General features: G+C 38.5%; 1 protein-coding gene across 4 annotated transcripts in view; it reads left to right on the forward strand.

Moving 5' to 3' along the window:
* Nucleotides 1-17,900, forward strand: part of LOC147596691 (mitogen-activated protein kinase kinase kinase 1-like) — an 87,999-nt gene extending 70,099 nt beyond the window's left edge. For all 4 annotated transcript variants that reach the window (XM_086769717.1, XM_086769718.1, XM_086769719.1 and 1 more), the window contains 14 exons: nt 3,431-3,552; nt 4,286-4,367; nt 4,475-4,652; nt 5,429-5,719; nt 6,149-6,270; nt 7,454-7,545; nt 7,803-7,992; nt 8,345-9,611; nt 10,669-10,821; nt 12,096-12,258; nt 14,793-14,924; nt 15,441-15,583; nt 16,275-16,406; nt 17,751-17,900. In XM_086769717.1, coding sequence (XP_086625843.1) covers nt 3,431-3,552; nt 4,286-4,367; nt 4,475-4,652; nt 5,429-5,719; nt 6,149-6,270; nt 7,454-7,545; nt 7,803-7,992; nt 8,345-9,611; nt 10,669-10,821; nt 12,096-12,258; nt 14,793-14,924; nt 15,441-15,583; nt 16,275-16,406; nt 17,751-17,900 — 3,217 coding nt within the window. The remainder of the gene's footprint in view (nt 1-3,430; nt 3,553-4,285; nt 4,368-4,474; nt 4,653-5,428; nt 5,720-6,148; nt 6,271-7,453; nt 7,546-7,802; nt 7,993-8,344; nt 9,612-10,668; nt 10,822-12,095; nt 12,259-14,792; nt 14,925-15,440; nt 15,584-16,274; nt 16,407-17,750) is intronic.
* Nucleotides 17,901-22,009: the final 4,109 nt, after the last annotated feature.

Raw genomic sequence — 22,009 nt, forward strand, 5'->3', positions numbered from 1 at the left:
TCCTCCGTGGACCTCCATGGACTGCAGGGGGACAGCCTGCTTCACCATGGTCATCACCACGGGCTGCAGGGGAATCTTGGCTACGAGCCACGTTACTCCTCCCCCTCCTTCTTCACTGACCTTGGCGTCTGCAGCCTTTCCTCTCACAAGAAATTTTTCACAATCAGGCTCAGGCAGATGCCTCTCAGGTTCTCTTCACATCTCCTCTCCACTTCTTGCAGCTGGGCTGGGCTGCGTTTCTTACAGAAGCTGCCACTATAGTCCCTCCTCACTAAATAAAACTAACATAGTGAGTCAGTTACTTTAATTATATATCTTGCGTAGGAAGATTTTTTTTTTTTTAAATAAGAATGGCTTCACTGGACTGTGAACTTTGCTACATTAGTTCTCATTTTTAACAAGATGAAAGATTCTTTCAGTTGTTTGCCAGTACATTTGATTATTAGTTCCCAGCATTACTGGTTCAATGAGATTAGTTGTCATTCTGCATGAGTCTAATCTTGCATGATATAAATATTAGAGAACACTGAGCATCCGATTCATTTGAGATAAAAGTTTACTCAGTTCTGATAATTATTGTGGCTTGCAATTATTTTTGGTTTACTACTAATTCTTAAAAAAAAAATTTCAAATTAATACTTGTGTTTCTATACATGCTGTGGAACCGAATTTTTCACTGTAAGCTTATTTTTGTGGATTTTTCAAGGACAAAGAAAATGAGCATCAACCATTTGCAGGAAAATAGAAGCTAATATAGAAACAATGCATATACATGTTCTGGTTTTATTTAGTGAGGAGGGGCTATGTTGGTAGCTTCTGTAAGAAGCTGCTAGAAGTCGCTCCCCTTTGTCCAGTGGACTCACCCCGGCCTAGGGTGGACCCACTGCTGGCCAAGGCTGAGTCAATTGGTAGCAGAATGTTCCCTGATAACGCCTCTGTGATAATGTATTTAAGAAGGGGAAAACAGAAAAAGAAGAAAAAGAAGAGATGATGTGAAGAAACTGAAGCAGGGACGGGGTGGGGGAGGTGCGAGGCTTGTGAGCCTTGCAGGCCTTACTCTCTGGCCTCCTGCCAGGTGGCTGACTGGGCCCGACTTGGCCCAGCTCGCCTGCAAGAAGTGGAGAGGGAGGAGATGTGAAGAGAACCTGAGAGGCGTCTGCCTGCCTGTTGTGAAGAATTTCTTGTGAGAGGAAGGGCTGCAGACGCCAAGGTCAGTGAAGAAGGAGGGGGAGGAGTAATGCTGCTCCTGGCCAAGATTCCCCTGCAGCCCATGGAGGTCCATGGAGGAGCAGAGATCCACCTGCAGCCCGTGGAGGACCCCACTCTGGGGCAGGTGGATGCCTGAAGGAGGCTGTGGCCTGTGGAGGGCATACTGGGGCAGTCTTTCTGGAGGGACTGCACCCTGTGGAAGAGATGACCCACGCCGGAGCAGTTTCACAAAGGACTGTGGCCCGTGGGAGGGACCCCATGCTGGAGCAGGGGAGGAATGTGAGGAGTTCTTCCCCTGATGACAAAGCAGTGGCATGAAACGTGATGAACTGACCATAACCCCCATTCCCTCTTCCCACCTGTGCCACTTGGGAGGGGAAAGTGGTAGAGATAATGTTAAGCCCAGGAAGAGTGAAGGGGTTGGGGGAGGTTATCTTGTTCTCTGTCTCATTATCCTGCTGTTTTTGGGGAAAACTATTCATTTATTACTAAGTCGGGTCTGTTTTGCCCATAATGGGAACTTTAAGGATCTCTTCCTGTCCTTCTCTCAAACCTGGAGCCTTTTTTTTTATATTATCTCTCCCTATTCTCTCGGGGGGGGGGGGGGGGGTGAGAGACTGTGTAGTCTGGTCCTGATCAGGGCTAAACTATGACAATACAAATACAATGTATCTACAAATGGTGGACAAGAAGCTCAACATGAGCTGACAATGCGTGCTTGCAGCCCAGAAGGTCAACCACATCCTGGGTTGCATAAAGAGAAGCGTGGCCAGCAGGTCAAGGGAGGTGATTCTGCCCCTCTACTCTGCTTTGGTGAGACCCCACCTGGAGTACCGCGTCCAGCTCTGGAGCCCCCAACAGAAGGTGGACGTGAACCAGTTGGAGATGGTCCAGAGGAGGGCCATGAAGATAAGATGGCTGGAGCACCTCTCTTATGAGGACAGGCTGAGAGAGTTGGGGCTGTTCAGCCTGGAGAAGAGGAGGCTCCAGGGAGATCTTATAGCAGTCTTCCAGTATCTAAAGGGGGCCTATAGGAAAGAGGGGGAGAGACTCTTCAGTAGGGCCTGTTGTGACAGGACAAGGGGTAATGGTTTTAAAATAGAGGGAGGTAGATTTAGATTAGATATTAGGAAAAAAATTTTTACACTGAGGGTTGTAGAACACTGGAACAGGTTGCCCAGAGAGGTGGTGGATGTCCCATCCCTGGCAACGTTCAAGGCCAGGTTGGGTGAGGCTCTGAGCAACCTGGTCTAGTTGGAGATGTCCCTGCTCCTTGCAGGGGAGTTGGACTGGATCACCTTTGAAGGGCCCTTCCAACCCTAACCATTCTATGGTTCTAGGAAATTATTGTTATTTTAAAAATATACTTTTGCTGAACAAATACCGGGTTCCTGCAAACTTTTAGATATGTACCAACTGAACTTTTTTTACTATGAATAGTAAGAGTTTTGCATATTTAAACAATATTATAGAAAATTAAATCTGTATTTTTCATTACATGTTTTTTAGAATTTTTTTAGTGAAATCTCTGGTTATATCCATTTAAAAATTAAGGTGAGGTAAATAAAATGTAAGCAACATGTAAAATGGAAAAATATGTTTGTGGTTTTGTTTGTTTTTTTTTTAAATCTACATGTAGTATATAGATATATTAGTGTTCATGTGAATCTATTACACCTGTTTCTCAGTGGCATAAAATTCTTGAGTGGCTGTTATCTTCTGTTAATTTTTTTATTTTAACATATGTTCATCAAATAGTATTTGCAGTTTTCTGTGATGGACTAAAGACTATCTTGTGACTTAGTACTCTGAAAGGAGTGTGGGGAAAATATGTTTGTAGCTTTCAATCTAAAGATTTCTTAGTTTTTCAAAACCAAAGGAAAAGTAAAAAAGCAAAGATTGGTTTGTTTAAAGAAGCCTTGGGGGGAGGGAACTGCCCAAGGCTGGACCTTTCAGTCTTTAATTGATATCTGACCTAGTTTGAAAATATGTTGTGCATTTTGTGATGTTTCTTTTCATTTCAACAGTGTTGTTTGTACTCAGTGCTTCTAAAAATTGATTACTCGCTTATTCAGACCAAGATTTTGGAGAATGATTCATGAATAGTATATAGTTTTTTAGAAGCGACTGTTCCAAACTGGGAGTTGATCTTTTTCACCATGAAAGCCTGTTTTGACTTCTAATGTGCCATTTTTACAATCACAAATATTTATTTTTATAGTATGAAGGATGAAGAAGAACAGATGTGCCCTATTTGTTTGTTAGGCATGCTGGATGAAGAGAGCCTAACTGTGTGTGAAGATGGCTGCAGGAACAAATTACACCACCACTGCATGTCAATATGTACGTTGTCATCTTTGTCTTGTTAACTTCTGGTGACTCTAAATATGCAAAAGTATTATAACTTAGGGTGTTTGTTGTAGGTGTTTTTTTTCTTATTATAAAAGTTAAACAGAAACCTGCTCTTAAGTGATGATTGTAGCTCTTTGTGAGTTTGGTGTCATTCAGGTACTATTGATATGCCTTATTTATCAGTTATCAAATTACAGCTTAATTTGTGAATGCTTTGAGAAAGAAATTAACTGCAGGACTAGAGGTTTGAGCCTCTTACGTGAGTGAGGAGATCACATCCAATTAGAGCAAGGTTAGGAGCAGACTTTTATCCCTCTGACTTGTCATTAGAATGCATGAAAGTTATCTACTAGGATTATATAGTGAATTATGGAATATGTTTTTATGTACTGTGTTAAATAAAGTATGTAAATAGTTTAACAAATAAAATTCCATCTCCCATGTTTTAATACTCTTGAAAAAGTATTGCTTATGTTTGAGGCACAAAAAGAACTGCATTTCAATTCATAACTTTTAATATTAATTGTAGTGCTAAGATGAAGTGTTTCTGCATGCAAAAATGTTTAAATGTACGTATTTATCATGCTTTTGCACATGATTCAGTTCAGAAGTCTTTATCCTGAGGCTGACATTCTTCAGTAAAACTTAAAAATAATAATGCCATCTTCTGGGTTTTTTTACACTGTAAACCTGAAATACGTATTATCCTGTTGCTATGTTCCAGGGGCAGAAGAATGCAGAAGAAACAGAGAGCCCCTTATATGTCCTCTTTGTAGATCTAAATGGAGATCTCATGACTTCTATAGGTAAGGATTCAGTCTGAGTATAGCAAACTGTTTCTGGATCCTTAGTTGATGTTCCTAAATATGCTAAAGTATTTACTTTGGTAAATGTTTCATTTGTTAATCTGTAGTCGTGAATTGCCAAGCCCTGTGGATTCTTCTGTTCTCCATGTGGTTCATCAACAAAGTCAGCAGCAATCTACATTTGGATCACAGAAAAGAACCCAAGATAGCAATTTTATCCTTACTCATTATGGGGTCCAGCAGATCCCTTCTGCCTATAAAGATTTAGCTGAGCCATGGATTCAGGTAATTTTACTTTGTAAAAGAAGCTTCAAATGTAAAAACTGATTTTTTTTTTTTTTAATTGTTTTGCTAGATTTGACAAATCAACAATTCAAAAATTTATTCTGAATCCCATCAACTTTATTGTTGATTATTATTGGAAAGAATTATATTTAACTTGCATTAGAAGAAAAGGTTTTCCAGTCTTGTTTTCACTGGGATTTTCAGTTTTGGACTTCATCTCAGGCCTCGTATTAAAGGTCCATGTAATAAAATTCTTAATTTTAGTTTTGGTTGTGCAAGTGTCACAAATACAAAGTTGGCACTTACTGTTATCTAAGTTGCAGGAGCTGAATGACATAAATAACCTCTAGAGTATAGAAGTGGGCTCAACTGAGCAGGCATCACATACTTAAGAGTGGGAGAACTTGTATTGCCTGTATGTCTGCTGTAACTTTTGTCTGGTACAGCCAGACATTGGTTTCAGGGTTCTTTATATCAATGTCTAGACACAAACTCCATACTGAATAATTAAAATTCAGAGTGAATGAAATCATCCGTACAGTCATTTCTCCACTTCTCTTAGCAGATTTTTTTTGAGAACCGATGACTTATGATGTTTCATTTCTGTCACAGAATCTTTTTTAAGATACTACCTTCTGGCACACTTTTGTTCTCAGGTTTATTAAGGTGATCTTTCACCAGAAACATTTCTTTAGTCTTTTTTATTACTCTTCTTAAGTACTTAAGTTGCAGTATTATTCAGTTTGGCTCCTGTAATGTTGTTTTTACCTTGACAGGTATTTGGAATGGAGTTAGTTAGCTGCTTGTTTTCTCGAAACTGGAATATTCGAGAGATGGCACTTAGACGTCTTTCCCATGATGTTAGTGGTGCTCTATTACTGGCTAATGGTGAAAGCACTGGAAATTCTGGAAGTAGCAATGGAAACAACGCAAGTGCTGGAGCTTTGGGAGCAGTTAGTGGGTCATCTCAAACCAGTACCTCAGGAGATGTGGTGGTAGAATCCTGTTGCAGTGTGCTGTCCATGGTCTGTGCTGACCCTGTCTACAAAGTGTATGTTGCTGCTTTAGTAAGTAGCTGTTTACTCATTGCATTCTAGTAATTTCTAAGTGACTTCATTTTTGAAAGAGAGGAGGTATATGAAGTCAGGAATTCTAATAATTGTTCTTGAGCATCACTGATGACTTGACTTTTAACCATCATCTGAAAGCAAGTGAAACAAAATCCTCAGTAAGAGTAAAATGGCATGATTCCACTGGTCAAATATAAGGAAATGCTTGCTACAGTGCTAAGTATTAACAGTACTTGTATGACCAGATTCTTTACAATCGCAAAGAATACATGACTAATTCTAACGGTGAATATATAGTAAGCTGTTTATCCTTTGAACGTTTCACTGATATTTTGAATGCAATTTATATAGAACTATTTACAGCTCAAAAAAAAAAATGCTGTAGCTAATTTGATTTCATATATATTTTTTTTTCCTTTCTCTTAGAAAACCTTAAGAGCCATGCTGGTATATACTCCTTGTCATACTTTAGCAGAGAGGACTAAACTACAGCGACTTCTTAAGCCAGTTGTAGAGACAATATTAGTTAAATGTGCAGATGCCAACAGGTATGGTGTCTCATTAACTTCAAATTAATTTTGGATTGTTACTGAAATGTCTTGAAGCTTCACTTGTTGCTATTTTATATGGAACTAGAAATCATTTATAGGTGGCAATGAAATAAAATGTGTGGATCATATGTATAAATGTTTGTGTTAAAGTCTAGTTGCTACCAACTAACTTCTGTCTTGAAAGATGTAGATTTTGAAGGCACCTGATTATATTTTTTCAGCACTTATGGATCTTAAATGATGCTTTACTTGCATAAGATCTTTTTTCCCTTTAAAATAAAGGAAGATATGTTGGGTGTAGTCATCAACCATCCCATCCATCTCAGTTGATATTTCTTTGGTCTAATTCTCATGACTCTCCTTTAATCAATCAGCAAGTACCAATCATCAAATTTTGTATCTTTAATATATTATGTATGTTTCCTACTTCAACAAAAGCTGTTGTACATCTTTGTCATGAAGTGCTAACATAACACTATTACTTTTTACTTCATAGTGTAATGTTAGGAGATGACTATTCTGAGTGAATGCATTTAGCAGTTCTGACTTGAATAGGTCTTGTCTTCCTCTCCCAAGCTACCCTGTCTACTCTGCCAGACCAACCATTTCTTCAGCTGTACTGTAAACTAGATGTAGAAGTCCACTATATTGATTTTTTTTTTTTTTTAAGGTTTTTGTCTCTTTCAGTTTAGTTCCTAAGTAGCACTGCTACCAGAGATGCACTGGCAATAGTTTAGCAATAGAAAATCTAAAATTAAAGGTATAAGTGAAATAGAACTGTTCCTTGTGGTGCTGGATTCCTGGATTTGACTTGTTTGTGCAAGAGGATGAGATCCTAATGTGCAGTTGAATTAATTTATTTTAATAAAGAGATTATTGCCTGAAAGTCTCAAAGAATTTGAGAAATAGGAAAGCTGATTTCTATTTGGATTTTTATTTATTAGCAATGGACATTATGTTTCTGGAAGTGTCCTTGTAAAAAATGTCACAACTATTGGTAGCTTACAGATAGAAGATTATAAAAGTGTATTGGAATAAAGTGATTTGAAATAATTTTCCTAGCACAATTCCAAGCTAATGATTATTGAAATGTAATGATTAAAATGTTTGGTTTGTTTTTTTTTTTTCTTGAAACCATCTGCTAGAAGCTGTTTGGCTTTTTTGTTTTAATTTCTTATAGTCGAACAAGTCAACTTTCAGTCTCAACGCTATTGGAGATGTGTAAAAGCCAAGCTGGAGAGCTGGCAGTTGGGAGAGAAATACTTAAATCTGGTAATAATAGCTTTTAAATAATTGAATTATAATTACAAGCAAATATACTGAAGTGTTTTAAATTTAATACAGGATTTATCCTGTATTTGTCAGCATGGCAGAGAGAACAGTGTTGCTCTCAGCAGTTTGAGGGAGGAGGGTGGTGTTAATTTGGGCACACGTTGTGTATTTCTGTATGATATAGTTCTGATCTTTATTTAGATCAGAATTTAGATTGTGACCATATCTAATTCTTATTTTATCAACTTTTTTTATAGGGTCTATTGGTATTGGTGGTGTTGATTATGTCTTAAACTGTATTCTCGGAACCCAAACTGAGTCTAGCAACTGGCAAGTGCTACTGGGGCGACTTTGTCTAATAGACAGACTTCTGTTGGAATTTCCTGGTGAATTTTATCCCCACATTGTCTGTGGAGGTGTCTTACAGGCTGATACTATAGTAGACAGGTACTTACTTACACTATGTGACTACCACTCTTTGTAGTTGAATGTGGTGTTGATGATTTCTTAAAAAAATTGATTGTTCTAACTCCTGTAAACAAATAGTGTATGTTTATATGCAAAAGTACACCTACTTTACAGGGTAAATGGTTGCCTTTTTTTAACTTCTGACCTGTGAAACAGTTCTGAAGCACCAGTGCAGCAAAATAAGTCTCCTTTCTACTGCAGAACTGATGGCTAAATAGATTATCTTGAAATGGCTTTCTTGGTACTAGTTAACTAGAGCATATCAGTTTATAAGACACTTATTTTCTTTCTTTTTTTTTGATGGTTTTTTTTTTTTGTTTTTAACTTTCAGATATAAGAAACTTCTCTCCCTCTTAAATTTTGCCTTGCAGTCAATTGACAATTCTCATTCGATGGTTGGAAAACTATCCCGGAGAGTATTTTTGAGTGCAGCAAGAATGGTGGCAAGAGTGCCCCATGTTTTCGTAAAGCTGTTAGAAATGTTGAGTGTGACAAGCTCAACTCATTACGCAAGGATGCATCGACGTCTGATGTCAATAGCAGATGAAATGGAAATTGCAGATACCATCCAGCTAGGCGTGGAAAAAATACACTCTGGGGAACGTCAACATAAAGACTTTTTGCAGCTGCCTGTACCAGCTAACTCTCCAGAAGCTACAGAAAGTAATACTCCTAACAATACTGTCCAGTTATCAAGGAAAAGTGAGAAAAGTTTAAGTGATAAAAAGCTGAGTGCCAGTCCAGACGACACTTCTGAGACGCTGGCTGACCTTGCTGTGGGACTTCCCATTTCACCAGTAACCACTGAGCAACCAAAGCCAGCCATTCAAACAAAAGGAAAACCCTCTAGTCAGTGTTTGAACTCTTCTCCCTCATCCAATCATTCTCAGTCACTATTCCCAATACTTCTCTCTCCTTCAAACCCATCTGTACTAGCTGGCACTGTAACAGATGTGTCTAAACTCAGACCTCAGCGATTTGTTCCCTGCAAAATCCCCTCACCTTCTCCTCATGCACAGCGGAAACTTTCTCTTCGGTTTCAGAGAAACTGTTCTGAAAATAAAGAACCAGAGAAACTTTCTCCAGTTCTTACCCAAGCCAGAGCGTTGCCATCCAGTCACATATACAGGCCATCATGGCCCACCCCAAGTGATGTGAACAAGCAGGGAGAAACTTCAAAAAACAGTAGAACACTTGACCTGAATTATATTTTGCAGTGTGATGGCAATAGTAGCAGCAGCGCAGTTATACCAAGTGAAGAGACAGTGTTCACACCAGTAGATGAGAAATGTCAATTGGATGTTAATGCAGAGCTCAATTCCAGTATTGAGGACCTGCTCAAGGCCTCTGTGCCAGTGAGTGATGGCACAGTTACATTCAAGTCCGAAGTTGCAGTTCTTTCCCCTGAGCAGACAGCAAATGATGATACTTACAAAGATGATATAAATTATAATCAAAAATGCAAGGAAAAGATGGAAGCTGAAGAGGAGGAAGCTTTAGCTATTGCTATGGCAATGTCAGAATCTCAAGATGCCCTGCCACTAATTCCCCAACTACAGGTTGAAAATGGTGAGGATATCATAATCATTCAGCAGGATGTAAGTATACATATGGTAATTTATCATAAGTCTCAACTGAGGTTCACTGAATTTATAAAGCAGTGCTGTTGTATTTCCAAAGTTATATAAAACACAAAGGGACTCAGTACCCTCTCCTAGAAGTTGGGAGTATAAACAGTCTACTAGCTGAGAGTACTAACAGAATCCTTCTATGGTTATGAACAAGTTTAATGACAGTATTTGGAAGAGACATCATGTCATATACCAGCCTTTCAAATGGCAAAGAAGAAAGTGTTTAAGTGGGGAAACAAGAAATGAGAACAAAGGTTTTAAGCAGGAGTAGAACCTGTACTGCATCTTAATACTGATTTACTTTGAAGGCAATTGTACAAAAGAAATTAGTTTCTGAAAGAAAAGGCAGAGTAGGAAGAGATCTTGCTGTCAGCACATCTTGAGAGAGAAGATGAGATACTTTAGAAATCAGAAAAAAAAGATGATTGTTTGCAAATAGACAAAAGCATAAGAAATAAGAATAGATAAAGAAAGGAGTATTTTATAAAAGTTCACAAAATGGTTGAGTGTATTGACTTGAGAGTAAGACAGGTGCTGGAAGCTTGTGAGGCTGCATGCCTAGAAAAGGTAACAGTCTTGGTAGAGTTACTGGAAAGAGGAATGAAATGTTGGGTTTTGTGATCCTTTGCATGAGGTAACAACATGTGAACCATAAAATGACAGAAATAAATTAAGTAGAAAACATGATTTTGTTTGTGTTTACTATAGGTGCTGACTAAAACCTTGACTAGACATGAGATCAGGAATAGAAAACAGTCTTGCTCCTATTTGTGTCCTTACATCTTGCCTTTCACCTTCAGGTAGTAACACAGAGGAGGCTCTCTGTTCTTCCATACAGTAGGAATATGTGTATTAAAGAATACGCAGATGTTCTGGTCTCAACTGAAACATGTTATAACATGCACTACAAATAACTGTAAGGGAGAGGAGAGAGACATAAACTTGGATATTTCATAACCTTCCAGAGTGTCTACATTTTAGACACATTGGTAAACATGGAATTGATTTGGAATTTAATTTGCAGACACCAGAAACACTGCCTGGACATACCAAAGCAAAACACCATTACAGAGAAGATGCAGAATGGCTTAAAGGTCAACAGATTGGTCTTGGAGCTTTTTCTTCCTGTTACCAAGCTCAAGATGTAGGAACAGGGACATTAATGGCTGTAAAACAGGTAAATACTTAAGTTTCTTGAATATATTGTGCTTGTTCTTCAATATTTCTTTGAAATACTAAATATAAAAGCTCTCTGCTCTCACAGACGACTTCTGTTCCCTACTTCCTCTTCTCCCTGTGGTGTGTACTCACATGATACATAATACAAAGACTTTATGTGCATGGAATTAACAGTGTTTTCAGTTTCTTTCACTTTTACTTAAAAGGAAAAAATGTACATTTTTATACGCCCCTTTTTTTTTATAGTTCTTCAAATATATTTTTGTTTTTATCAAGTTCACAAATCAGTGCCAAAGATAGGAATGGAGTCCAGATCTCTTGATTCCAAATTGATGCTCTATTAAAAGTAATTTCTCCCTGTCAATATTTTTTTCCTAAAACAGTTTAAGCAGAGTAAATGTAGTTTAATGCTTGTTTCCTGTGATCCAACAGCCTACTTTGAGGCAAGTATTTTTAATATTTAAATTACTAGATACAAAAATGTGACTGAGAAAAGGGACCCAAATGCACATGCTTTGCTCAAGATTTTGGAAGGTTGTAGACATGAGTAAATCTTCCACATTTAAGGTGCCCTAGGTCTGAATCGGTGATACCAACATAGAAGGAATCTTAGTCCTAACATTTTCTTTTTAATTCTAGAATGAACTTATATCTATGGAATTGAGCAGTTTCAAAACATTTAATCAGGGAAAGAATATCTGTCATCAGGTATTTCTCCTTTGAAGCTCTCTTGCTTGTGAAAGAGTAGGACTGTCCATGTGGTCCTTGAGGCTCCTCCTGGAAAGATGACAATTTTGAGGCCCAGGGAAAATTCTCTGCAGCATACTATTATTTCCGATTTAGTATGGATGGTTGGCTCCAGTTCCATTGCTGGACTTCTGATTGGCTTTTTTTTTTTTTTTCTCTCATTGACTTTATGGGATAAGAGGTTTAGTTATGAAACAGGTAGTATGGTTAAACTGGTAAGTCTTACAAATAACATCACTGTCAGAATCCTGTTTCAGGCCTTATCTTTCTTCCTTCAACATCTGAAAAAAATCCTAGTTTAAGCAGAGGAGAGTGAAGAGGGAAGTTTCCCCATGCCATACTTGGAGAGATTTTTTGTTGGTATTTCTCCAGATTGCTCTTAATTTTCTATGACTGTCTCACATGGAGATATATAGTCTCAGCTGAAGGGACTTGAGATAAAAGAATACTTGCTATTTTCAGATGGTGATAATTACAGAACTGATAATTATGTAAGGTAAATCTGAATACCATATTTCAAAACAGGTGACGTATGTCAGGAACACATCATCTGAGCAAGAAGAGGTAGTTGAAGCATTGAGAGAAGAAATAAGGATGATGAGTCATCTGAGCCATCCTAACATTATTCGAATGTTGGGCGCTACATGTGAGAAGAGTAACTATAACCTCTTTATTGAATGGATGGCAGGTAAACAACTGCATGCCAAAGAAAATGAAAGTATCAATTGAGTCTTAAACTATGTAGTTTCATACTGCAAAATATTCCATGCATCACTTCAGTTTGCAAACTTATATTTTTATTGCTGTTGGTAACCAGTATAAAGATTTACTTACAGAACAGTTTAAGCAATATTCTTACTTGCATCCTTTTTTTAATTGCAATTTTCCATACCTAATCTGTCATACAATTAAAGTAATTGGAAGCCCTGAACAAAATTCTACTACTTCAATTTCTAAATTTAAATGAAGAGTTATGTATTGGGTTTGCATGGAAAGGTTGAGGCGGGGGGCTGTAGAGGTTGCTTTTGGGAGAAGCTGGTAGAAGCTTCCCTTATGTCCAATAGAGCCAGTGCCAGCCATCTCCAAGACTCCTGGCACTGTCCAAAGCTGAGCAAATCAGCGACAGTGGTAGCACCTCTGTGATAACATATTTAAGAGGGGGGAAAAACTGCTGCACAACAGCAGCCAGAAGAGAGGAGTGAGAAGATGTGAGAGAAACAACTCTGCAGACACCAAGGTCAGTGAAGAAGGAGGGAGAATAGGTGTTCCAGGTGCCAGAGCAGAGATTCCCGTGAAGACCATGGTGAGGCAGGCTGTTCCCGTGCACCCCATGGAGGTCCATGGAGGAGCAGAGTTTTACCTGCAGCCTGTGGAGGACCCCACACTGGAGCAGGTGGACGTGCCCTGAAGGAGGCTGTGACCTCGTGGATAGCCTGTGCCAGAGCAGGTTCCTGGCAGGACCAGTGACCCCATGGAAAAAAGGATCCCACACTGGAGCAGGCTTGCTGGCAGGACTTGTGACCCCGTGGGGGACCCATGCTGGAGTAATCTATTCCTGAAGGACTGCACCCCATTGAAAGGACCCATGCTGGAGCAGTTTGTGAAGAACTGCAACCTGTGGGAAGGACCCCATGCTGGAGCAGGGAAAGAGTATGAGGAGGAAGGAGCAGCATAGACATGTGATCAATTGACCACAACCCCCATTCCCTGTCCCCCTGTGCTGCTCGGGGGAAGGAGGTAGAGAATTTGGGAGTGAAGTTGAGCTTGGGAAGCAGGGAGGGAAGGTGGTTTAAGATTTGGTTTTATTTCTCATTAATACTACTCTGATTTGATTGGTAATAAAATTTCCCCAAGTCAAGTCTGTTTTGCCTGTGATGGTAATTGGTGAGTGATCTCTCCCTGTCCTCATCTCAACCTATGAGCCTTTTGTTATATTTTTGCTCCTCTGTCCAGCTGAGGAGGGGGAGTGACAGAGTGACTTGATGAGCATCCAGCCAAGGTCAACCCATCACAAGTTAGAAACTTTGAGACACAGACTCTTCTGCTGGAAATATATCAAACTATTGCATTTTCAGTGTACCTGTGTAATTTAAATTATTATTAAAAATAACTTTCTAGTAAAGTTTGGAATATATGTCACTTGGGTTTTGTCCCATGCATTTTAATAAAATTTGTGTGAGGTGTCATGCAAAGGCATTTGAGAAGTAAATTTCTAATAATAGGGAGTAAGCAGGATTCTTTGGGAAAAATATGTTCAAATATTAAATATATGAAGTGGTAATTTCTGTAATAAATAGTGAAATCTCTTCATTATTGCACAGAGTGGGTACAAGAAAGTTTGTATACTTTAAGGAGTTTTATTAAGTTTATGAATGGGATTATACGTTGTTATAGTCCAGTTACCAAGACTAGATTTGGTGGTTTATATATCCTTGTTTCTTATAAAAGAAAACATTGCACCTTAACTTATATTCTTTGGCAGAAACCACTTAGCAATACCAAAGTGCTAACAAGCAAAACCCAAGTATGTGTTATTACAAGTAATAGTGCAGAAACTATTTTCTCAAAACTAAGGATGTTTAACTCTTAAGTATAATTTCTCTGAAATAGTATTATTTAGATAATGAAATGTCAGGAATTGTCTTTACCTTATTCAAGCCCAAATTATATTAGAATACCTTGAGAGGCACAATAGAAACTCAAAATCTTGAGGATCTAGATATCGCTTTTGGAAAACAGAGGAAGATACTGCTTTTCCTTATCTGTATACTTGCTTCTATATATTGGTATTTAGGTGATAACAAAAGTAAATTAAGATCCTCAGAAGGAACACTTACTGGAGGCTTCACATAGCTATTGCTCCAAAGAAAGCTAGCATTCTACTACTTGAAAACCTTAGTGCAAAATGTAGAAATAAATATATATAGGGTTTTTTTTTATCAGCAAAAGTACTTTGTACACTAAGGGATTTGTACATTCTTTTAAGGACAGATGAAAATATTAGGAAGCATAAAGACTTATGTCTTTGATGTGTACAGTTCCAAGTAAAAAGTAATTAAGTAACCAAGTATATTACTTTTTGCCTAAGGAATTTTTAATGTTCAAGGGGAATCTAGTTATAAATTAGGAATATCAATACCAAGTTCCAGTTTTTGGAGGCAGTGCTGTATTCTACTAATACAAAATATAAGTGTTGATATATTGTATTTTTTTATCTTCTAGGGGGTTCAGTTGCTCATTTGTTAAGTAAATATGGAGCCTTCAAAGAATCTGTTATTATTAATTACACAGATCAACTGTTACGTGGCCTTTCTTACCTCCATGAGAATCAAATAATCCATAGAGATGTTAAAGGTGAGAATTATTTAGAATGTCTTTTAAAAATGAATATTCAGAAAGCAGCACCTATTTTGGCTTGAGACCTATTGCTTTTCTTGGATACCATCTCAAGAGTGTTATTTCTACTGGGTTTGTCTGATCATACTTAAGAACCTTTAATTACTGAAATTAATCAGAACATTCATAGTATGCTTGGGGATACTTGCTACCTGTGCCACTGGTTTAGAAAAATTTGTTTTCTGAATTTGTTTGAATAAATGTGAAGTTGCCATATAGCTTTAAAGATTGTTAGTTAAATTAAAGTTTGATTACTTGTCTAAATCTATTGGACAGCTTCAAGCTGTGTATAGTATTATTCAGGCATAACAGAAAAGTGAGATTATTAGACTTTGTCTTTGACTTTTAGATCTTGATATTGTGGATGAGGACCATCAACCTATTTATAGCTTTGAAACAGAGGGAGGAAGAGTGTCTATCCTTTTGCCTTGAATAAAAAGCCAACTAGCAGTATTTTTATTATGCTATTGACAGGTGCCAATTTGCTAATTGACAGCACAGGTCATAGATTAAGAATTGCTGATTTCGGAGCTGCAGCCAGGTTGGCATCAAAAGGAACTGGTGCTGGGGAGTTTCAGGGACAGTTGTTGGGAACTATTGCATTTATGGCACCAGAGGTAAGGAAACAATTTTGGAAGTTACTTCAAAAAGTTTATTTGTACTCCTTAAGCTAATTCATACAGCCAAATATAAGGAAAATATAAGGAAATAAGATATAAAGAAAATTTTTTTTACACTGAGGGTTGTAGAACACTGGAACAGGTTGCCCAGAGAGGTGGTGGATGTCCCATCCCTGGAAACATTCAAGGCCAGGTTGGATGAGGCTCTGAGCAACCTGATCTAGTTGGGGATGTCCCTGCTCCTTGTAGGGGGGTTGAACTAGATGACCTTTGAAGGTCCCTTCCAACCCTAACCATTCTATGATTCTATGAAATAACAGAGAATTGCTGTAAATGCTTCAAATGTGTTTTAAATGTACTTGTTCTAAAAAATAGGAATTATTCCAACATGGTGATAATGACATTTCTTTCTTGCTGTCAAAGTTGTTTTAAGTAGTTTGTTGTGAGATACATAATAAGTATTGTTATTAAAAGCTAACTATTGCAAGATACTTTGCTTTGCCCCTTGATCAGGCATTTTATTTACTATCTCTCTACAGCTGTGTAAATCTCATGGTATTTACATCACTGATCACTCAACCTGAAATGTTAATCAGAATGCACTTTATTGTTGTTTTTTTTTTTTTTTTATTACTTAGAGTTAAGAGACTTTGAAGTGGATAATCTGAGCTTTGATCTGTCTGTTCAGGTTCTGAGAGGTCAGCAATATGGTAGGAGCTGTGATGTGTGGAGCGTTGGCTGTGTTGTTATAGAAATGGCTTGTGCTAAACCTCCATGGAATGCAGAGAAACACTCCAATCATCTTGCTCTGATATTTAAGGTGAGGTACTTTGTTGCTACAAATGACACTGACTAATTTCATGTACAGCAATGTGAATTTTAGAAAAGTATACAGATAGTAGGATTTGTTGCAATGACTCTTCTTTATATTGGAGCTGTTAGTATAAAATAAATATTGATACAAACATAATAATCATACTTGCTTGGGTTTTTTTAAAAAAAAGGCTACCAACACAATAATATGCAGAAAATGTTCTGTTCTAAGATATACATAATATAATAAGCTAAAAAAATTGGGAATAGAGCTGTCTTGACTCTAGACAGAAGATTGATATTTGAACTCTTTCTTTACAGTCCTGTAAAATAAGGGAGCAAAATAAGTTTTTCTACCATAAAACATTTATGTGTGTATTCATATTTCATAGTGGGGAATGTCCTTTGGTAAAAACCTGATGCTTCATGTTCAGATCTTGCTGAAAGATATTTATCATTAAGCCATGCTATATATGAATACTATCCCTCCCTCTTCTAGATCATCTATTTTGACATTCATGTTTCTTGCTAAAATCAATTAGGTATATTTAACTCTAAAAATCTAGTTGAATTGTAGGCATGAATGAAGAAAATACTGCCACAAGTGAAGAAAGTGATTAGCATCTTCACTAGTGTGAATGAAGAAAGTGTTTCCACAACACAGAACTAGCACAGTGGTATCCAAATGTTCTAATTAAGTACAAATCACTTATAAGAGATGTAATTGTCTGTGTCTAGGGTGGCACCACTAGATTCACACCGTTTTCTCAATCTTGCTTTATTTGATCTAGAGAAGATCAAAATGAATTTGGTTGGGAGTGATCTGCTGCTATACGAGACAGATTGCCCTTTGGGGTGGTAGCAGAAATACAGTAAGACAATGCAAGAAAGCATACCCAGCTTAATATATCATAACGTAACATCGCTCAGCTTAATATATCTCAATATTTGCTTACACTATGTCAGTTAACAGTGATGGCAAGTACTAGACTAAAGAATACCCGTAAGCGTGGCATAAGAGCTTTTCTTATGGCCTACTTAGCAGATGGTTACTGTAAAATCTTGCTGTAAGAGGAAAATTTAGAGAAAAGTGCAAGGAGAGAGGCAGACTGTGAAAAGCAATAGAGCATATGTTATTGGGGAAAGAAGCGTAAACGAAACTTAAGACCTATTTTATAAAATGGAAGCAGTACTGTAATCCTCAAACTGCAGTAGGAAATATGCTAAGTGGATAAAAGCTCATAATATAACTAGTCAGCTGAAAATGATTAGCTTGTTGAAAGTTTTTGGGGTAGATGAAGGGACTTAAGAATCACTGACTTCTAAAAAAGTTATTTTCTCTTTTGTTCAGATTGCTAGTGCAACTACTGCTCCATCAATCCCTTCACATCTGTCTCCTGGTTTGAGAGATGTGACTCTTCGGTGTTTAGAACTTCAACCTCAGGACAGACCCCCATCAAGGGAGCTGCTGAAACACCCAGTCTTCCATACTACATGGTAGCTACTTATGTGTAAGGCTGATATACTGAAGAAGATGCTACTTGAATATACAATAACTGTCTTGCAGTGCACTTAAGTACAGCAGCTTGTATTATTGTTCTAGCCCTAATGATAGATACATCAAGGACATAAGGCCAGTGGAGGACCCTACCTAAGTATGTGATTGACAAATCGAGATCTTTACTTAAGTTCAGTATGCAACATTTTACAAGTCTCTACACAAGTTGTGAACTGTGCCTTTTCAAACATCTGTCTCTATATGAATGCAAAAGCATTTTTCCTTAAATCTGCATGATTATTTAGCAGATAAGTGATTTTTATTTTATTTAGAGCACTTTTTCAGCAATATTAGCAGCTGAGGAGCTCAGGATCTATTTTAATATAGCAATCACTGTTCCATTTCACATCATGTAGATGTAAGCAGAGGGTTCTGCAATTGGTCAGTTTTCAGCACTGGTTAAAAGGAAGTTCTGTATCTGTCTCTTAATTATACAGAGTTCTATGAGTATAAAATCCAAACATTGATGGATACTTAAAAAAAAAAACATTTTGCCTTCCTTAAAGTGAGAGCAGGCAGTTGTGCACTGTGCATTTACTGCTGGTTATGTAATTTCTTTTGAAATTAAAGTTTGTTTTCATTGTATTTTTAAGTTTCGAGGGGAAAGGTGATCTTTTAAAATAGTCTTTAGAAAACGATGCAAACTGTCATGGAACATCTTGCTGACAGAGTTTTAAAAACATATTTACTGGGAATCTGGAATAAAATCAAATGTCACCTTCAAGTCAGTGTTTCAGTCTCTGATATTATATAGGTTATTAAAAATATATATATTTTGTATAAAACAACTTAGTCTGAATTGTGCTAAAAGTTGAGCCTTCTTTTCATATAGTAGTTCCTTGTGGCAAATCGTGTAGAGAAATTTCATGTCAAAGTCGCCAAACCCAGCTCCCATTTAAGTTTATGGGAGACTGTCCTGTACTTCAGTGGGAGCAGGTGCCACCTATGAGCAAATCTCATTCTTTGTGTAACAAAACTGAGGTCATGTTCTCCACTGCTAACAAGTTTTACTTGCTGTTTGCCTTCTGTTGTACATCATCTATTTACTGTAGCCATTACTGATAATTTAATTTGAAAATGTTAAAAATATTACCATAAGAAAGGTATTTATTTTAACAAGAAACAAACTTGAACTTGAAAAACAAAGTTAAGTAAAATGTGAAGTAAAGCTTCACCTGTAGTGTAAAACTTGTGTTTTTAGCAGGTGTGTTTTTAAAATTATTTTGAAGGCAGGTTTTTTAGATTCTGATGCATGTAATGCTGAAGGAAAATGGCAGCTTTTCTTTTGCCTTTTTAAGAGGGGGAGATCTTTTTAAATGAAATACTCATTGTGTTTAATCAATTTTGAGAAAAAAAATACTGTTCATGTTTTAACTCTTCAGAAGCCAGTTGAGTTGTTGAACTGAAATAGAATTGGTTATTTTCAAAGACTCGGGACAAACTAAATAAGCTATAGTACACTAAAAATGTACAATACTAATTGGAAGTAAAAAATCTTAAAGATAAGTTTATAGGGATGATAGTGCTCATACTAATAAAAAGCAGTGTCATTAGTTGTGAATGTGTTGTTTCCTTTGGAGATGTTACATTCCTTTGTTTTGAAAGTTTGGCAGACTTTGAAGAGTTAAAAAGATAATACCAAAATGTGAAGTTTGGTAGTTCTGTTTTGTACTTTTTTTGACCACTTTAGAATTTCTCGTTCTAATAAGATTGTTTCCTATGTGCAAGCTTTAAAGGATGTCCTCTTGCCAGTTGATGTACTGGAAGATGAGTTGTTAGATTAATACTGTTTCTGGCAGAAATGCAAGCTGTGTAAACTGTATAAACTGATGAACCTCAGCTAATCAGTATTACTTTGTAGATCACCATGCCTACCACCTTTCAAACTCAAACTGCCTCAAGGTGTCCAAATGTATTTGAGTTTGTGTTTCCCTCAGCTTGCTGGTAATTGTGATGTTTTTAAAATGCAGATGTGATGCAATATTCTTATTTTCTTTGGATCAAAGCTGGACTGAAAATTGTATTGTATAATGATTTTATGTTCTTAATATTATTTGGTACTTAAATTGTAAATAACGTCTACTGCTGTTTATTCCAGTTTCTACTACCTCAGGTGTCCTATAGAGTTTATTCTACCAAAGTTCGCTTTCACAATTAAATTATATTTGCTATGTGACAGATTCCTAAGACTTCTGGGGCTTTAAGGGCTAACTTCTCTTAGCACCTTACTGCGCACAAATTTTACAGAAATCTCTGGGTTAAGAAATTTGGCTTCATTGTATCCTTTGTTATTTTAAATGTATCAAGATATTTTAATTAAGTTTTTACCCCATTGAAACAATTTTATATAGTATAATTTGTACCTATTTTGGTGGTTTTTCTTTATAGTAAATAAAAGTTTTTGAACAAACTTTTTCCTTTGCTTATTTTAATATAAATATGTTCAATTTAACGATGTGAATAAAATATTTCTGGTACACTTCACTGTTTATACACAATTTCATATGCAACACTTGATATAATAAGACTTTGTTTCTAATATGAAATGGCAAAATAGCATACAAATATTGGCTGATATGTATAACTTAAGTATATCAATGAAGAATGCTTAGATAAAGGGCAGCAACAAACACTAACTATTTTTTAATTTATAATAAAGATAGGCAACAGCTTTGGCGTCGGCACGATCCGCAGCAGCGCAGCGCAGCCAGGGGATTCCCGAAGCAGGGAAGCTCAGGGGGGAGCGGAGCGAGGCGCCAGGAGCCCGCAGCTCGCGTGAGCGCGGCTCACGAGACGTGGGCGGAGCCAAGGGGCACCGGCGGTCCGGCCCCTCTCCCCGTATAAAGCAGGGCCCAGGGAGCGCGGCGACCAGGATGGGCAAACAGGGCGTGGCGCGGCAGTTCGCGCGGGCAGGGCGCGTCAGGGAGGGCGCCGACCCGGGGCATTTGCTGTTCCCGACTCTCAGGGCAACATGGCCAACACCCGCCTGAGAGCAAAGGCTGCAGCTCCAACCGGGAGGCCTGCACCGACTCACCCTGTGGTGGTCGATGCCTCTGTGCAGACGGAGCAGCTGAAGGGGGAGGCTGCGGTGCAGACCTTGGGCTGCAGGCAGTGCAGGTGGCAGCCCTGCCTGCAGAAGGTGTGCCCAGGTGGAGGAGCTCCTGTGGCAGGTGGCTGAGCTGCAGGAGGCAGTCAGGAGGCTGTGTAGCATCAGGGAGGCTGAGAGGGAGCTGGATGCTTGGTTCCAGGCACAGTCTGCACCAGAACCACAGCACCCAGTCAACCAATCAAAAACCCTCCCAGTGATGCATGAGGTAAGCAAGCAGGCAGAAGATACCAATGAATGGAAAGTTGCAAGGGCAAGGCGCAGCAGGAGGAAGAAGCAGCTTCCCCAGAACCCTGAGGTGCCCCTGCAGAACTGCTTTGCTGCTCTGCAGACTGAGGAAGTAAGACCCAGCACCTCAGGGAAGGCACGGGAGCCATGCAAGGTAGCCCGACTGGCTCGTGTGATAACTAGCGCTACCAAGAAAAAGAGACGAGTGGTAGTAGTGGGTGACTCCCTCCTGAGAGGTATGGAGGCACCCATCTGCTGACCTGATGCGCCCTCTCGGGAGGTATGCTGTCTCCCGGGGGCTCGTATCAGGGATGTCGCCGAGAGAATACCTAGCCTCATACGGCCCACAGACTATTATCCACTGCTGGTGTTTCATGTGGGGGCCAGCGACACAGCCAGCAGCAGACTGAGAAACATCAAAAGGGAATTCAGGGCCCTGGGTACAACAGTCAGACTCTGGGGCACAGGTGGTATTCTCGTCAATCCTCCCAGTCAAAGGGCAGGGACCTGAAAGGGCCAGAGGTATCTGGCAGGTTAACTCGTGGCTCAGGGAGAGGTGCTACAGCCAGGGCTTTGGGTATCTAGATCACGGGGCATGCTTTGAGAAGCCTGGGCTGCTAGGGGCGGATGGCGTGCACCTAACTGAGAAAGGGAAGAGTGTGTTTGGACAAAGACTTGCCAGACTCATCCGGAGAGCTTTAAACTAGTGTTGCTTGGG

Source organism: Chlamydotis macqueenii, chromosome W (assembly GCF_036417535.1).
Source record: "Chlamydotis macqueenii isolate bChlMac1 chromosome W, bChlMac1.mat, whole genome shotgun sequence".
Taxonomy (NCBI): Eukaryota; Metazoa; Chordata; class Aves; order Otidiformes; family Otididae; genus Chlamydotis; species Chlamydotis macqueenii.